General features: G+C 36.7%; 1 protein-coding gene across 1 annotated transcript in view; it reads right to left on the bottom strand.

Moving 5' to 3' along the window:
- Positions 1-19305, bottom strand: part of plxna1a (plexin A1a) — a 311729-nt gene that overhangs the window by 127408 nt on the left and 165016 nt on the right. The window contains exon 5 of the mRNA XM_066698365.1: positions 3889-3989. Within this exon, the coding sequence (XP_066554462.1) occupies positions 3889-3989 (101 nt within the window). The remainder of the gene's footprint in view (positions 1-3888; positions 3990-19305) is intronic.

The raw sequence follows: 19305 nt of genomic DNA, 5'->3' as shown, positions 1-19305 counted from the left end.
GGGGGACACTGCTGTTGTACCCTTGAGCAAGGCACTTTATCTAGATTGCTGTAGTGAAAACCCAGTTGTATAAATGCGTACATTTATGTAAAAATAGTAAGTTGCCCTGGGTAAGAGCATCTGCTAAGAAATATATTATTTTTAAAAACTACTGTTAAAAGATTTAAAATTTTAAATGGGCAGGAAGACAGAAGAAAAAGTGAAAATGAAGAGCACAAAATTACACATAAGTGGTACTTTTTTAGATTAATAGTTAATAGATTAATAAAAAAAAGCTGTGATTGTTTTAAGAACATAAGAAAGTTTACAAGCGAGAGGAGGCCATTCGACCCATCATGCTCGTTTGGTGTCCATTAATAATTGAGTGATCCAAGGATCCTATCCAGTCTGATGCTCTTGACTGTGTTTAACACCCACTGCCTGGTGGTCCCTGTCATTCATCCAAGTGAACCTTTTCTAGAACTGTCAAGTCATTTTAGCATGGCCTTATGTGAAGATGTTGATGTTGCACACCTTATCCTTCTAATTTCAGATTTCTAAAACTCAAACTCCTAAAGAAAATCCTAGCAAATGTTGGCTACATTTACTAAAACAGGATTGGCCATTTCTGTTCACACAAAAATGCTACATGCATTGGAATAACACCATTTGATGTACTACAATGTATGTATTTATGTATGTATAAATAAATATGTATGTATGAATTCTACAACATATACTCTTTGGTTCAAACCAATAGTCCTATATATTCTGAAGGGACAAGGATGGAATTTAGCATTGGTATTTGCTAAACAAGATCAGATCAGTCGGGATGACCAAAGCTCTGTCTGAGGTATTTTCAACACCTACTTACCGATCCTAACAGAAACTTCTGTCTGTAGTGCAGATTACAATGACAGAATCCAGTACTTTATATGAAATTAAACCAGTGATTTAAGATTAGCATTGGCAAATAAAATCACTGAATTAGCTGTGGGGCATTAATGATTTTAATCCACCAAAGTAATACCTATGCAAAATTTAATGAGAATTTGTTCAGTGGCTCTTCATGTAAAAATGTGGAAAATACAGATGCTTAGTAGTAGTATACTTTTACCACTATACACATCAACCTCTCAGGGGACTATGTTAGAATTCCTAAATATCATCTGTGAAAATGGAACATCTTAAATGAAATACCATCACACGGCTATTATTACACGTTATGCATAGAATTTAAAAGGTACGCTGACGACCACATTTTAAATAAAAAATAATAAATATGCTTTTATGGTATTAAAATGGGCTGACTCGGACATTTGAGATAAAAAGAAAAATGCTAACTATCCTGTCTCTCAGACTTGATTTACCAAGTCAGCGAAAAAATGGCAACCACTATCCCGAGATTTTCTTTCTTTATTTATTGTTATTGCAATAAATTCAAAGCTGCAGCAAAAACAGTGACAATTATCATTACTCATGTCAGGCTGGGAGACACCTGTGACTGTAGTATTTGTGAGCAATAGCCCTGTGTCTCTGAAACACAGCCAGAAACGGGGGTCATGCAGCATAAAAATAGACTCGTGGCTATATCTAGGATCTATGTCTAAGTAAGGCCCAGCATTATCGAATGTACAGCTTCAGATACATGTTATGGGAGCGTCAAGATTTTATTTCAGCATAAAAATAAAAAAACTCAAGGCAGTGAAAGGAAATGTTTCTATTGAAAATATACTTGTGCAAAACGTAGCTTTTTCTAAAAGGGTACAGTGTACTACAGTAGTGCAAGAACAACATATCTGCTCGGCACTGAGCATTCAAAGCAGTACCCTAAAGATGACTGGAGGCAACATCACCTGTGGAAAACCTGCCTGAAATTATGCTGATTGCCTGAATGCTTCATAGTTCTAAATTACAATAATGCAATTCTTTTTCAATTGATCAAATCATTTTACTAACCTTTGCAGAGCTATTTTAATTAACATACCTGCACTTCCATTTTACTCAAATAATTAGAAGCAATTGAGATTCTCCCTGTCAAGCAATCAGCACAGATTGCCGTTTCCATTGAAGTGCTCAATTACCTACGATTCGCATCTTTTAACTCTTTCAGCGCTTCACAGGGTGATCGATCCATGCTGTATGAAGTGAATTTGCAGTAGTTGCTAGATGGATAGTTTAAACCGGAAAAAGCAACGGGCCAACAAACGGAGGATTTTATTTTAATTGCCTCTTGTGATTCGCAAGGTTAGCTTTGTTTACATTCTCATAACTTCACTTGACATAATGCTATTGATGCTTTCAAAAAATTAGGCATTAAGAGATTATATTATGAAAAATGATTCTTGAATTTACAGAAATCATGTATACTCATGTGCAATAATGGTGTTCAACAGCTTTCTTTTTGTCCCTAATTATTGGCTGATCAATAATGTAATGCATTTTATAGGAGGCAGCAGACAATCTTCTTGCATTTAACTGGGGCCCTTTTAAACTGCAGGGTAATTCCCATTTGTCCTCTCAAATACATTGCTTTGTTGTCCAGCTCCCAGTAACATTAAAAACACTTGAAAATTGTGTTAATGGGAACCACATATTTCCATAGCACAATCTATAACATTATATGGCTATAATACATGCATAGGATGCACAGGCCAGACTGACTGGCAGCATCACATCACATGAGATGAGATAATAAAATAATAAAATGTGACATTTGGCAATAACAAATAATATCCTTTCCCATATGGTATTGGCATATGAAAATCACTGTTCAAGCTACAGGAGCTATACGTCCAGGGGATGAAGTGTCAGTTTTGTTTTCAATGTTTACTGACTGTGTAGCCACAGATTGTGGCTAGAGATATGAAATTAGGAACAAATACTTACTAGGGTTTACAAAACCCATTGCAAATATAGGACTATGGGTCATCGCTGGATGGCTAATGACTGGCAATCCTCTTAAAATATGTGAAAGACTCAGAGTACGTCAGACAAACAAAACATGTTAACATACTCCTCCTAAATCCCCATACTACATCCCTCTCAAAAAAAAAAAAAGACTGCACTGGTAGATTCTTTTCCCCTCTCTGATTTGCAAACTTATCTTTCTCATAGCAAAACCTGACTACTGACATTACTTCCAAGTAAGGATTACAAGACTTACTATATTCTTTGTTTCTAATTTGCTGTATCATTGTATATCATAAGCAGATTTCATGTTGGTGTAATACTCTTTGCATTTTGTGCCGAGTTCTATACTTTTTGTTGTACCACTCTTGAACAGGTAACCTTAGCAACATGTCAATTTCTTAAAATTAGTTACTGAATGCAAGTCTTCTTGTATAAGTGTCAGCCAAGTACATTTTAGGTGTTCACTTTAAGTTACCTTAAAAGCTATAACTGGCATTTGTTTGTCTCCATCTAAGATAAAGTGCAAGTGAAAACAGAACAAACTGACCGACATTTCTGTATGTTCAGTATGTACAACAGAGGCTGCTACCTGATATTGTTAGCTTCATAAAACGGGGACTTTGTTTTAAGACTAGATTTACCAACTAATTATTAACTAATTAAGGCATTAAATGGAATGACTCATTCAGGTAAATGTGTAGAAGAGTGCTTTATAAAACACCATTAGCAATGCTGGGATATTAATTAATATTAGTGATATGTATGGCCATCATTGACTATGGGATACAATGAAGGCCCTTCAGCACAGAAAATAATAGAAAATGTTCTGCTATTAATGAGATTAAATGAATCACACAACAGTGAAGAGTTGAAATTTTAAGAAATAAGACCGCTAGTAAATTCACCACCACAGTTTTCTATCACTGCCTTCCAGATAAAATTCTAAGCCTAAGGATTGGGGTGAACGAAGGAAAGGCAGGAGAGAGAAGTACTCACACGTTGTGGAGGACACACCAGCCGCAGTGTGGATCCTTCGAGCCCAGACACTCCTCACAGCTAGTGTACTGTTCACAGCTCTCCACTGGGACACGGCTCACCTGAAACAAATGAGAATCATTAACGAATAGCAAGGCAGGTGAAGCTATTTAGAAAGCATTGCGTATTGAAACCAGAGCATTGTGTGGTGTCCAACATTATAGGAAAGTTGTCTTATTCTGTAACACGTCATCTCAAATGTATGGCAACCAAAACCATCCCTTGGACATCCCTTCACATCATATTCACTTAAGAATTGGGCACATAGGGATTAGACGCACAAAATCCTCATAGGGGAAAACACAAACTTATTCGCATTAAGAATAACATTCAACATCTAAAATAGAACACAGATTATTAGATGTACACACCTCTCATGTCTGCATTCCAAACAATGCAAGTCCCATTCGAGTGCAGTCTGAAACTTGATCAGTTATGCTCCCCTTGGGATGCAGCCATTTTGCATGTTATTATATGGCATACTCTGCCAAGAAGGTCATTTTCATAGGATTTAATAAAGTTGGAGGCCGGGTACAGTGGTTTTATGTGTGGCACACTTATGCACATCACAAAAACAAAGTTGGGTACAGTGCTTTTCTCCTTTATGTGTACTTGTGAAGGTGACAGACTGACAACAATGCAGAATGGACCTACACTGCAGGCAAAGACAAGACTAAAACTGGGTAGTGTTTGTTATTTATTTATTTCTTATGCGTTTGAAAGGAGCTTGTAAAAACAAGCAGGAATGGAGCAAGTATGTAGATGAAGAATGAGTTGCATTCAGGCAAGCGGCTTCAGACAGCTGCAAGGAGCACAGAGCTCCTGCAAACTGCAGGCACCATTGTTTGACTTTGATTGCCACACTCCTGCACTTGTGATTAGGTTGGTGAGGCAATGTCATTCGTTGTAATACAATACTCATTGACAATGCACCTCTGGTTGCTGGCATCGAGCCCAATGCTGTGTAGAATGCAGCCGCGCAAGGAAATACGCACAACAGGGGGAAGAAGAAATAAAAATCCTGGATTGCATCTCTGCCTGGGGCCATCAAACCTAGTCAACAAGCCTGCAGCTAAAGTCTAGAACATCTCCACTTGCTGTATAAGCTTGAGCACTAATCACTTTCAGCTTGCAATCAGGATTAAGGCAGATTTATCAACCGTTTGACAGGATCTCAGAGTAAAAACAAGTTGAGAAAGGTCAGCATCAATGGTTTATTAAAGGTTATAAGGCAAATACAACTAGGGTTCAAAATAAAAGATGGTTGGATTGAGTTGCAGGTTCTACCATCTATGAAATAGATACATGTATACATATCGCACAAACATACATAGATATAGGGCTGTGCGATATGAGAATATATATCGTGTGACGATAGAAAAACGTCTATCGTTTAATATTATGATATATCGTTTATTTCATTCTGTCGCAAATCCCACTCTTTACGGCAATATTTTTTGACATTTGGACGACGCTTTGCGTTCTTCCCGGTCCATCCACTCGTGCCGGACGCGGCAAGAAATGTGCATCAGAAACAGACAGACATGGAGGAGAGAGACCTGACACACAATACCCACAATAACCAAAGATACTTTAATGCACAAGTGCACACGTTCCCCGCTCTCGTCGTCGGGATAACCTCGATCTGCAGGCACCCCCGTTAATTTAGATGTATATAACTTGTAAGAAATTAAATAATAAAGTTTGTTTGCATTTTAATGAACTGGTAAGCAGAATCGAAACGCGACAGTCAGAGGAGAAATGTCCCTGTCTAGCAGATGCTAAATGCGCCACTATAAACCCGGCTGTGATAAATCTACCTGAATCTACCATTTTATAGCGCATGTGTTGCGTAATTTGTATTACTTGTGTTATTGTTATGTGACAATAAATCATACTGTGTATATAACAAAACACACGTAATAGTAATCACACAACACTTGCGCTGTAATGTGTTTCATTCTGCATATATTTACCATGACAGCCTGCATGTGGTATTTGTTAGTTTTGCATATTTAATGATTAACAAAATAATTGTAGTTTGAATGTCTTTGGTCTTATTTTGTAGCTTGATTGGATAAAAACAGGATATATATATATATATATATATATATATATATATATATATATATATATATATATATATATATATATATAGTGTATCGCTCAAACTTCTAAAAATATCGAGATATTATTTTTAAGTCATATCACCTAGCCCTGTAATAAGATTTTATTATTTGAGCAGTAATTGAAGTAACAATCTGCTTAGATTTTACTTTTTAAATTGTGTAAGAAAATAGTTGTTTCTTCAATACGTTTTTTAATATAATTATATACTTTACTTAAACCCCCTACTGTTTAAAATAATTAAATGTCTCTGATTTAGGAAATTATTAGTTCAATTAAGGGTTCAATTAAGTAATTGAGAGCTCAGTTGGAACAAAAACCAGCAGGGTAGGGGTCCCCCGGACCGGTTTGGGAACCTCTGCTGTAGACTGTAGGTGAGGTAGAGATTGCGACTTGAACTTGATTTGCGTTTATGCAGCTAAAACGCCGTAGGGATATTTAATACATATATTTAGGAAAAGTCAAGAACGGGTCTGCACAGTATATTCAGTAACACAGAGTAATTCAAATTAAATCTGTCAAACTGACCAGCCCTGTGTTTCTACGATTTAGTGTTTTATTTTATTTTTTTAAATACATTTCTATTAAATGTTTGTTACCATTGCGTTAAGCATTGTTATAGTCTACTGCAGGGGTCCCCAACCGGTCGATCGTGACACATTTAAAACAAAAGCGCTCAAATACATCAGATTGTATTTTTAAATGTATTATTTATTTTATCATTTACTAGCCAAGTTAGAAACATAGAAAATTACTTCGTTATTATTGCCTTATGCCATACACAGACCGGAAGTTCTTGGTTAGTGGTGTAGTCCGGTCGAAGGTCAAATCCTGTGTGATCCAGCCTCGAATGCTAATTACACATTATTTATTTCTGCCAAGTTCTGTGTTTTTGATTTGGAAATAGTGTCCAAACAATTAACCGCTACCAACGTTTAATTTAATTGTTTTTTTTGTTTTTTGTTTAAATAAGCACCATGAGTCAGGGCCGTCTACTTCAAAGATGTTCATACTGAGTGGGAGGAGGAGTATTTTGTTACCACCGTTAATGACAAATGTGTGTTTAATTTGCAATGCACACTTGGCTCTGGCAAAAAAGGGGAATGTTGAAAGACTCTTTAAATCGGTTCATACAAACTATGACGAAGACTTTCCAATTAAAACGGAGCTCCGAGTGAACTTAAATCACGTTTAAAGGCTCAGCAGTCAATGTTCACCAAGCAAACCACCAAATCCAAGGCAGCAACAGTCGCTTCATTTCGTGTCAGTCATTTGATAGCAACACACAAGAAACCATTCGAGGATGGTGCGTTTTTAAAAGAAGCTTTTCTGGAAGCAGCGGATGCACTGTTTGACAATTTCAAAAACAAATCGGAAATAATATCCGCTATCCAAGATATGCAGCTTTCGGGCAACTCGGTTACTCGCCGGATTGAATCAATGTCGGAAGAGGTCTCGTTTCAGTTAAAACATGGGATTGAAAATTGTGTTTTTTTCTCTTCAGTTTGATGAATCCATCGATGTTGTTGACACATCCCACCCGGGTGTATTCGTTAGAATGGTTTTCGATGATTTCGGTGTAAAGGAGGAACTACTGACAATAATTCCATTGAAGGAAAAAAACTAGAGGACAGGATGTTTATTCTGCTTTTAAAAAATACATTGCGGAAAATAAAATGCCAATATGTAAACTTGCGTCCATTACAACCTGCTATGGTTGGATCATCAATGGGTTTGTCTCGCTGTGAATGGGGACCCCGACTTCCCCGCGTTCCTGGATTAGCACTACGTCACACACCAGCAAACTCTGTGTGGGAAAGTTGTGAACATGAACGATGTAATGGACTTTGTTGTTAAAGTTGTACATTAAATTCGTTCAAGGCCACTGCAGAGAAGGCTATTCAAAACTTTACTTGACGAAATTGATGCACAGTACGGTGACCTACTACTGCACACAGACGTGAGATGGTTAAGCAGAGGGAAAGTCCTGCAACGATTCAGACAGATCTTCTGCCTCAAATTAAGATTTTTTTTTAAATCTAGAAATGAACACCACCACCAACTTGATGACAAGCTGTGGCTTTTAGAGCTGGCTTTTTTGAATGACCTGACGGCAAAACTGAACGAATTAAACATGGAACTTCAGGGAACACAGAAAGACATTACTGAAATGATAAGCTCAGTGAAAATCTTCCAAGAAAAAATTAAACTATGGATAAGACAACTTCAAAAGAAGGACCTGAAACTTTCCCAGCATGAGTGAAGAAGTAGAAAAACTGAAGCGAACAGAAGGGAACCTCCCATCTTTTGAAAAATACACCTCTCACTTGGAAATAATTCTAGCAGAATTTGAAAGACGCTTTGCAGATTTCAAACAGCTGGAGCCGTTAGCCACTTTTATATCCTTTCCATTCATGGCCGTTGATGTTGGTGAAATTGCAGAACAAATTAGGTCAGTGTTTAACCTGGACAAGGCAGACATCGAAAAAATAATAACCATTCAAAATGACATCCAACTAAAATGCAGAGCTTCAGATGCTACTTTTTGGGCCCTGGTCAGTACAACAAAATACCCAGAAATAAAGAAAGTCGCACTGTGTATTAAATCACTTTTTGGATCCTCTGTGAGTCTGCATTTTTAAGCATGAAAATAGTACATTCAAAATACAGATCAACAATGACTGATGCTCACCTGAATGACTGCATGAGACTTGCTCTCACAAAGTACACACCAAACTTCAACAAACTGGCTGATGATAGGCAATGCCAGGCCTCTCACTAATGGTAAGTTTCAGTAACAATAATTATTTTTGATTAGAGCCTAGGTAGCTCGCAAGGCTTTGAGTAAATCAAAAGTAGCTCCTCGTCAGAAAAAGGTTGGGGACCCCTGGTCTACTGTAATATCAATGGCTAGTATTTATTAAAGTATTACTGTGTAGCAAAACCACTTAAAGACCATGACACTTATTTTAAATCAACTAAAGGCCATTGATTAACCAATATTTTTTTAAATCGACTGACAGCCCTAATATATATATATATATATATATAATATTCATACATACATAGACACACACAGACATGATGGGATGTATGAAAGTAATGCTTCCAAATAAAATAAAAACAAATCAAAATCAAGAAATATAATTCCAATTACAATGATTTTTACAGTAAAGATACATACATCTGTGACAAACTATTGTTCCATAAAGTTTTCATCAACTTCAATAAACATTTTCACCAACTCCTTATCAAGACTTCAGAGCCAGTCATAAACACAGTTCATCATGTAACTTCTGTTCTCAAAGAGTTGTCTACATAGTCCAGAGACTGCCAGATGCAGGTTATAAGCAGGATAGGCAAGGCTGGTCTGAAGTCTTGACAAGGCGTTTAATAATGCCTATATCTTAAGAGTAACAATCTGAATTACATTTCTTAAGAAAAATTAGGAGGCATTACTTCAGTACCTCCCCTCTTGCATAGACACACTTGTCAAAAATACTTGTAGTTCATATATCATGCTGTTTCATATAAATAGAATTGATAAGATTTATCCTATATACACACACACACACAGCTCTGGAAAAAATTAAGAGACCGCTCCAATTTCAGAAATCAATATTAAGATTAAGAGACCACTTAACATTGATTTCTGAACTTGGAGCAGTCTCTTATTTTTTTCTAGAGCTGTGTGTATATACATACATACATACATATACATACATACATATATACACTCACCTAAAGGATTATTAGGAACACCATACTAATACTGTGTTTGACCCCCTTTCGCCTTCAGAACTGCCTTAATTCTACGTGGCATTGATTCAACAAGGTGCTGAAAGCATTCTTTAGAAATGTTGGCCCATATTGATAGGATAGCATCTTGCAGTTGATGGAGATTTGTGGGATGCACATCCAGGGCACGAAGCTCCCCTTCCACCACATCCCAAAGATGCTCTATTGGGTTGAGATCTGGTGACTGTGGGGGCCAGTTTAGTACAGTGAACTCATTGTCATGTTCAAGAAACCAATTTGAAATGATTCGACCTTTGTGACATGGTGCATTATCCTGCTGGAAGTAGCCATCAGAGGATGGGTACATGGTGGTCATAAAGGGATGGACATGGTCAGAAACAATGCTCAGGTAGGCCGTGGCATTTAAACGATGCCCAATTGGCACTAAGGGGCCTAAAGTGTGCCAAGAAAACATCCCCCACACCATTACACCACCACCACCAGCCTGCACAGTGGTAACAAGGCATAATGGATCCATGTTCTCATTCTGTTTACGCCAAATTCTGACTCTACCATCTGAATGTCTCAACAGAAATCGAGACTCATCAGACCAGGCAACATTTTTCCAGTCTTCAACTGTCCAATTTTGGTGAGCTTGTGCAAATTGTAGCCTCTTTTTCCTATTTGTAGTGGAAATGAGTGGTACCCGGTGGGGTCTTCTGCTGTTGTAGCCCATCCGCCTCAAGGTTGTACGTGTTGTGGCTTCACAAATGCTTTACTGCATACCTCGGTTGTAACGAGTGGTTATTTCAGTCAAAGTTGCTCTTCTATCAGCTTGAATCAGTCGGCCCATTCTCCTCTGACCTCTAGCATCAACAAGGCATTTACGCCCACAAGACTGCCGCATACTTTTTTTTTTCCCCTTTTCATACCATTCTTTGTAAACCCTAGAAATGGTTGTGCGTGAAAATCCCAGTAACTGAGCAGATTGTGAAATACTCAGACCGGCCCGTCTGGCACCAACAACCATGCCACACTCAAAATTGCTTAAATCACCTTTCTTTCCCATTCAGACATTCAGTTTGGAGTTCAGGAGATTGTCTTGACCAGGACCACACCCCTAAATGCATTGAAGCAACTGCCATGTAATTGGTTGGTTAGATAATTGCATTAATGAGAAATCGAGAAATATATATATATATATATATATATATATATATATGTATGTATGTATGTATGTATGTATGTATGTATGTATGTATGTATGTATGTATGTATGTATATATGTATATATGTATATATATATATATATATATATATATATATATATACACACACACACATACATATACACATATACACACACACACATACATATACACATATACACACACACACATACATATAATATATATATGTATATATATATGTATATATATATATATATATATATATATATATATATATATATATATATATATATATATATATATATATATATGACTACTGAATCAGATATTTTCTTTTTTGGGGTGGGGGGTGAAGCTGAATCATAAAACAGGTTACATTTAAATGTAATATCTAAATATGGTGTAAAAATTAAGGAAAAGGCCAATTTAATCTGTAAATGCCTGTGCTATCCAGTCCCTGGAGGAGACTAATTATACAACAGGACGTTTGGTGAATTGAGGATGATACTATTCCCCCCACACAGACAATTCTGTTCCACTGGCCAGCTGCCAATTAAATATCTGCAGTTCTTTTTACAAGACAGAAGTCATGCCAACTATCTTATTGCCTTGTTCATGTGGGCTTCATTTGACAGGGCAAAATGATGGGGAAGACTGTGTAGATACTGAGGTGAATTCTATAGCCTTCTTGAAGCCTATAGTAGGATATCTTATAGAAGATTCTACACTCATCTTACAACAGTCTTTTATGCATGATGTACAATGTCCAAGCCAGACACACCACATGGGAAGGGGGGGGGGGGGCATGCAAGAATATGACTTGGAACAAACCCTAATTAAAGCATTAGCCTCAATAAACTATCAAAATGTGAATCAAATCATATTGAAAAATTACATACATATATAAAGGGGCTGCAAAGTATTTCTGAAAATCTCATTCAAACTACTTTAAAAATTATTTATAAAATATATTAATTCACTTTCCGATACATTAAAAACATTTAGGAAGTGACATAAATCCTGTTTTAAAAATCACGTTGCTACCAACTCGTGTTTGTTTTGATGCATGCTGCATGCAATATTCAGATTTTTTTTTTTTTTTTTTTTGTAGGGTTATTTCTGCTTTTGGAGGAAAGCTTGCAGGTGACCAAATTAAACTCTACAGTCTGTCATCCACATATGAACAAGGAAGGTATTAACACACAGTGACCTGCCACAAATCAGCCTTGTGTTGCATTCCTTGCCCTGGGGTGTGAGGATGTAACACAGGAACTGAGAAAGACATTGTGAATACTGCCAAACATGAATTCTCCCCAAAACTGCCAAAGAGTAACCAGATTCCTTTAGAAAGATTTTATCATAATTTATTTGACACTAGCATAAGGGAAGACTGCAAGCGCTAATATGATTAAGGTCAAATTGTAACCAAACTCATAAGCTATGCCACCAGAACCCTTCTAATTAACAGCACCCAATGTTAAGACAATAGAAGCAGCTTTAAATACTGTATGTTTGCTGTTCAAACAGATAGCATTATAATTATTTACATTATTTGCTGTGGTTACCTAAGCTGCAATTTGCATTGAAGTGCAAGGTACTTTGACTTGACTTATATTGTTGTTAGACCACTAATTTTAATTATGCAATGTTTTCACAGTTTTGTACACTTCCTTCCATAAAGGCTTGAACTCAGTGAATGTATATTATAATCATAGTACAATCTGTGTTAAGTAATCCTACAGTAACAATTCACAATACAATGAATTGTACTGTATCTACTAAAGGCAGTTTGTAAACAATGTGTTTTGTATTTAATTGTTTCTGATAAAAGTCAGAAAAAGATCAATATATTCATTTCAATTAGTTTGAAGAAACTAATCAAAGAAGATGACTGCTTTTTCCTATTTGGAATGATCCAGGAACAATTATCAAGAGCATCTAATTATATTAAAATATAACTTTCATTTAACTCTTTAAATCTGTAAGAGCCCATTAATATCCTCCCACAGTTGTGGGCAATACAGTCAGACAGCACTATATCCTGCAAAATAAATACCACTTGCAAATGAGCTACTTTCATTTGGGTCACAAAAGGGAGCACATTTAATCAGGCACTAAAAGAAAACAAGATGCATATAATTCTGATTGGAATATTCCATTCTGGAAACAGGTAATGGGCAATGGGAAAAGTTCCATTGGTTTTCTGTAATTGTGCAATTTGCACCAAAATTGGAAGTGCGATCACACAACAATTAGATGATGGATAGGGTACCCTTTAGGTTCCAAAGGAGCTCTGACAAGGTGTAATTTAGTAAAAGCAGACTTTCTGTCAGAAGACTTATTTTGCCTTTTAATTTGGTTGAGTACAAAGGAGGGGGGTGGGGGGGGGGGGGGGGGCAAATCAGCTAATTGCACCATACATCACTTCACGGCAAGATCCAGTGCAAGACAGGGAATGTCCTTTTCACTGAACAGACATTTTGATGTGCGACGGATTTCAAAGGGTTCATCTAGACCACTAGCGACTTATGTGACTGTAAGCTGCCCTGAGTGTGGAGCTGGACAGCTCACAGACTTGCAGATTGCTTTTTGTCAGTGCCCTCCCCTGCAGAGATTTAATAGCCCAATACAATTCACATTGGAGCATACAAAGTTAACACTGTGAAGGTTGAAATGGGCCTCTAATCCAAGACTAGATACAATACAAGAAAAGGTTAGTCATGTGGAGCAGTGACAGCAAGAGTACATAGAGTACAGTGGCAGTTTATTTCTTATATGATTTCAGTTGTAACCAATTACAAGTTATTATAACCACATAAATCACTTAAAATTATAAGTATGGCATAGACATAGACATGTACATAGGTTAATTTAACAGAATGGAATTTGCTTATAATGACACAGGTATCGTTTTAACCAGTTTAAGATGTCAGAGTTTATTGGGAATGTTATTTCAAGCAGGAAGCCGCTAACACTGCTAAAGACAAATTAAAGGAGCAGGTATGTCCAAACTTGAGCTCCATTAAGTTACCACTTCGGTATGCCCAATCTGTATAATTATACAACAGACAGGTCATTAGTATCTGCAATCTGCCATTTACAAGCTGGTAACTAACTGAAGCCTTTGTATCTGATCTTCCATTCTAATCTGTTATATGGGTTGAAACTGGAGGTGTAATATTAGCCCGTTCCTGCTGTCAAGCTCCATGAACCAAAAAATCAAGCTGAGTGATCTAATGCTATAAAGTTTCAAGCTTCTATTAAAGTCCTCTTTTACCAGCTTTTTTTTTTTTTTTTTAAGACTGTGAGTCAGGTTTCTGTAAATGGGGAAAGGGCCACTGAATCCCATAAACCTTTCACTACATTGTTTTTCATTAGCAAAAAGTGCATAGTCTAGATTTCTGCACTCTGTGCTTTCATTGTCAAACACTGGGCACTTAATATAAAATGTCCACACGCACTCTATTGACAATTATATAGTAGTGCTGGGAAAATGTACTCCCAAAAGTATACATCTAGCAAAAGTACATAATCCTACACACACCATTACTTATCTAAAAAAAAAAAAAAAAAAAAAGACTAATTGCATTTTCTTTAAATAAACAATTCAGCCTTTTTTAATTTTTATTGTTTCTGGTAGAGACGTAATGGTGTGTGTAGGAATATGTAATTTTGCAAGATTATTGCTGTGTACTTGTCATGTAAAGCATTTCTCTGAAGACATCAGGTATGTGAATATAGGTGATGGGTCTCTGCTTTTTGGGGTGGTTTGCAATGTATGAAATTAAGGAGAATATAAATAGAGAATCCCCCCCACGCCCCTCTGCTTGGCTATCTATAAACTGCTCTCAACAGTATAGCACTATTTCTCACTGCATACTATAGAAGTTACCTTTTTATTTACCTGCAATTAATCTGCTTCTTGTGCTAGACAGTATCTTGTACTGGATATTGCCCTGCATAACTTTCCAGTCAATCCATTTTTATTTGGAATACCGCCCTTCGCAACAGTTTCCACTGAGTGTTTCACAGAATAAAAACAAAATAACACATTCATACATAGAATTATGTATAACATTCAAACTTTATATGGTTCCTTGCCAATGCAAATCCATTTGCAGAAAGGTTTTTCTGTTTGTTCTTTTTCCTCTCTCAAAGATATCTACAAACCCAATATCGCAAAACAATTCTTACCATTGCACCATTGAGTGAAGATGATAAAGGATTGGCACTTGAATCACAGAGTATTCTATTTAAAGTTCAGACTTCACGGTTTTACTTACAGCTCAACTCTTTTGAGACTTCAGCTTGCAAGAAACTGTCATCCTCCTACGAAGTGCATGCACAGAAGAATACCCAAATAACTGCATTTCAGCTGCACTTGTTATTGTGGTTTTCTACCAGTTCAACTCTGACTCCTGTCTGCGGTAAAACTAACCAACCAAAATCTATCCATGTGTATATCTTTTACCGGTCTAATCCTTTCTTGTAACCTGTGAAAATACTGCATGGCATAAGGTAGAATCCTTTCTATTGTTGAAGAGGCTTGCAAATCAAATATTACAGTAAACAAAATTGGAAAAAGGGTGGTTGGGAAACTGTAGGGGAAAAAAACTTCCAGGAGCGTCCGCTAAACATCAGAGACTTTTCAAGTAGCAAAGCAAAGAAGTTCAGTCTCATGATTCATAACCAAGAGCTGCCAGAACTATTAGCAGTCCGGGAAGTGAAAAGGTAATTAAATTCTGATCAAATTCAATTTGTATGTATGACTACATTTGGCATTAGTGTGTTGATTTGAGCAAATGCCCATCACAAAATTATCACTGTTTTAATTTGTATCTGGATTGGGGGAGAGAATATAAAATAAAATAAATATATTGGTAGTAAATGTGAATCATATATTGAAAAGAACTTTGGTTTTGTTATATCTTCTATTGGTCCGGTGCATCATGGCCTATCTGTAAATGTATTTACTTTACACCTTAAGGTTACTAAAACACAGTAAATATTATGAATCACAGGTATTGTAAGGCAGTCCACTTTTACCTCACCAGTCCTATCAGCCTGGGGACTTTACTAATGATCTACTTTTTCCTAAAGAGGAGAACATTACATTATCGCAAATCTTTTATTCTGTCATTTTCAGACCATTTCGCTCCACTGATCCCATGACAAACTGCACAGAGGTGGATGCTAATTAACTTCCAGTCCATTCTTGTCACACTGTGTTATATTCTGCATTCCTCTATTAAGATGTCCACTTGTAAATCAGACTTGAGTCAGCTGATATTTTTGCATGAAGTGCTTTGCATCGGCTTTGACCTTCAAACAGCTCCTTAATTGCCTGCAAGCTGTGGGAATTTGAGTACTGTGTCACTGTGCCATATGAATACAGGTTATAACTGTATTGGAGATGTTTAAATTGATGTCATATTTTAAGCATTGGTCCCTGCATGTATAATGTATTTCACACATGCCAGAGGTTTTAGCCCTTTGACAATAGGTTTACATCTACAACTATTTTATGTTTGGTTTAAAAACATGGTACCCTCAAGAAAGCTGTACATTTCAATCATGCATTACAAATCACAATTTTGCCATCTGATTTGATAAATTCCTGTGCAAGTAGTAAAAAATAATGAATACATATTAGCAACTAGCTTCACAATATTTAATTCAATCATGTATAACAAACTCTTATTGCCAACAAATTAGACTAATACAGCTGCTGAAAACATGAGCAGGGCACATCATTAAGGTCCTAGAAGCTCACACTGCAGCTTAGGTTGGTTCCAATCCATCATGGTCAATGAACTCAACTTTTATTTTGTGTACAGATATACATTTTTATAGGCAGCATACCGAAGTATTTCGAACCAATTTAATAATTCAAGCCATAGAGAAAACCATTGTCTAGCCACTGCCTATAAATCTGACGTGCACTAATCGAAAAATTTTATTCCACAGTTAAACAGACAGTTTAATATCCTCCAAAGACCTACAGTTTGCAGTGGGAGATGTACGACTTGCTATCGGGAACTTTTAATTAACTGGTTGAGAACATGGGGAATGGTAAATTGCTCTGTCAGTTTTGTAAATGGAGTTTTTGAAGTTTGAGGCACTGTACAACACAGCTCTCAATGCTGGCATTTCTATTATCCTATGGAAAACATATAAATAATGAAATAAAAAGAAATAGGTGCATCTGTTTTCTGTTTTTACTGGTTGGAAAACATGTTTTGGATTTTAATTCTGAAACAATGTTTTGTGCTAGCTATGAATAATGGTGCAGGGAAAGGTTAGATAAGTTAGGATGAAGTTACATTAACAAACATTCCTATTTTTATTCAGTTATAATGTAAAAAACGGTCATCCAAATGTATTAATTGCATAAAGGTTTGCTCTACAGTTTATACACACTACACTATATCCAAAAACCATTCTCGGTTTCTAATTTCAAGCCATCAAAACCTGTATTCATAACAGCAAGCAGCTTCAGGTCTTATTCTACTCCAAAATGAGTAAGCAAGCTAGAAAGAGTATCCCCATCTAATTATCACATAATAAAATCTGCTGCCAGTCAAACCTCTTATTATCGGTACCATCGAAACCTGAGATCGGGAACGTTCCCTTTAACACGTCTCTCCGAACAAGGGACAGATAACCATGAGATTCCATGATTGAGACTATAAAAATGATCCTCACAGGCAAATTATTCTGTTTGACAGTATCGCCTACTGCAGCCGTCACTCTCGAAGGGGATTTGGATCTCTCTGCCGCCTCGCTGGAATCCCTCCAAAGGAAACTGCAGTTTAAATTTCAAAACTGATGTGCCAGGGGACTGAATACTATCACCTATGTTGAAGGAGTACAGTTTCAAAAGCGGACAGAGAACTTAAACCTCTTTCCTCACCTCTCTATCATCTCAATACATGAACAAAAAATATAGTAACCTGACTGGCAAACAGTGCCTTTAGTGTCATTCAGCTTCTGTTCATGTCATCAGTTTTTGTTCAACACAAGTGGGCAAAGAAGTCTTTTAGAATCGCTGATAACCAGAGGCTTCCAGTATAGGATATGCCTTTATATTTCTTATTAGATACCCTTATCCAGGTCTACTTACAATATATCACCTCATCTTACATTTACCTATTGATACATTTTTTTTTTTTTAGCAATCAAGGTAAATTACCTCTAGTACTCGCAAGACTGAAGCCTAAATTCGGACCCATCTAAACCGCATATTCCGAATAGGAGTCTGAACCCATAAAAACACAGGTGTAAACCGAGCACCGATGTGATGTAAAACATAACTACAGGCTCAAAGAAGAGCAGATACTTTTGTCTGACAATGAAACTTCAGTTCCGTTAAGGATTTAAAAAATTTGGAAATATCTGGTCTGCATCATCCAACAGCTTTGAATAAAGACAATCTCTCAAAATATAAAATTCCATAACTTGAAACATATATCAACACCATCAGCCTATATCTATCCACTACAGAATGAAGGCCTCCTCAAGATGTTTCCACTTGCTTTGAACTGCAGCTTCTCTTTTCCATGTCATGCCTGCAATCTGTATGATTTCATTTTCCCATCTTCTATGTGGCATAGGCCTATATATAAAAAAGTGTCTATTGTTAAATATTAGTATACAAGAACATCAGATGATGAAAATTACAGGTGACCTTCAAACACTTTCACTGCTGTCTTCAAAATCATGAAAGGCATCGACCACATCAAACCAGAGGAGCTTTTCCAGATCAGCAGGGACACACGCACCCGGGGACACAAATGGAAATTGGGCTTCAAGGCATTCAAGACGTAAAACAGGACACACTTCTACACACAGAGTTGTCACAATCTGGAACAAACTCCCCAGCGATGTGGTTGAAGCTGAAAATTTGGGAACATGGACACCAAACAAGCACGATGGGTTGAATGGCCTCTTCTCTTTTGTAAACTATGTTCTTATGTTCTAGGTGTACATGTGAATCATGCTCACTTAATATTCCTCTTCCCTTGTAAATGCAGAACATTAAGAATGCTGATACATGTAAAAAGAGCATTCGGATTATATTCCAATCTCTTATATCCTGAATAACTAAAGTTCCCGACACTGTAAATACACTGCCTGTTACATCCTCTTACAATAGAGGAGGCAAAGATAAAGTAAAAGCCTTGCGAAAGGATTACTTTAAAATTTGAATTCAGAAAAGAGATAGCATACACAAATAACTAGTACTTCAAGTAGGACAGTTTTATTGCGAAGGATATTTCAGTCAGAGAATCGGTTTTAATGTTCAGAAATACTTGAGCTATTT

Source organism: Amia ocellicauda, chromosome 3 (genome assembly GCF_036373705.1).
Source record: "Amia ocellicauda isolate fAmiCal2 chromosome 3, fAmiCal2.hap1, whole genome shotgun sequence".
NCBI lineage: Eukaryota > Metazoa > Chordata > Actinopteri > Amiiformes > Amiidae > Amia > Amia ocellicauda.
Note: the sequence above shows the minus strand (reverse complement) of the source record. Positions and strands in the feature narration are given on the sequence as shown.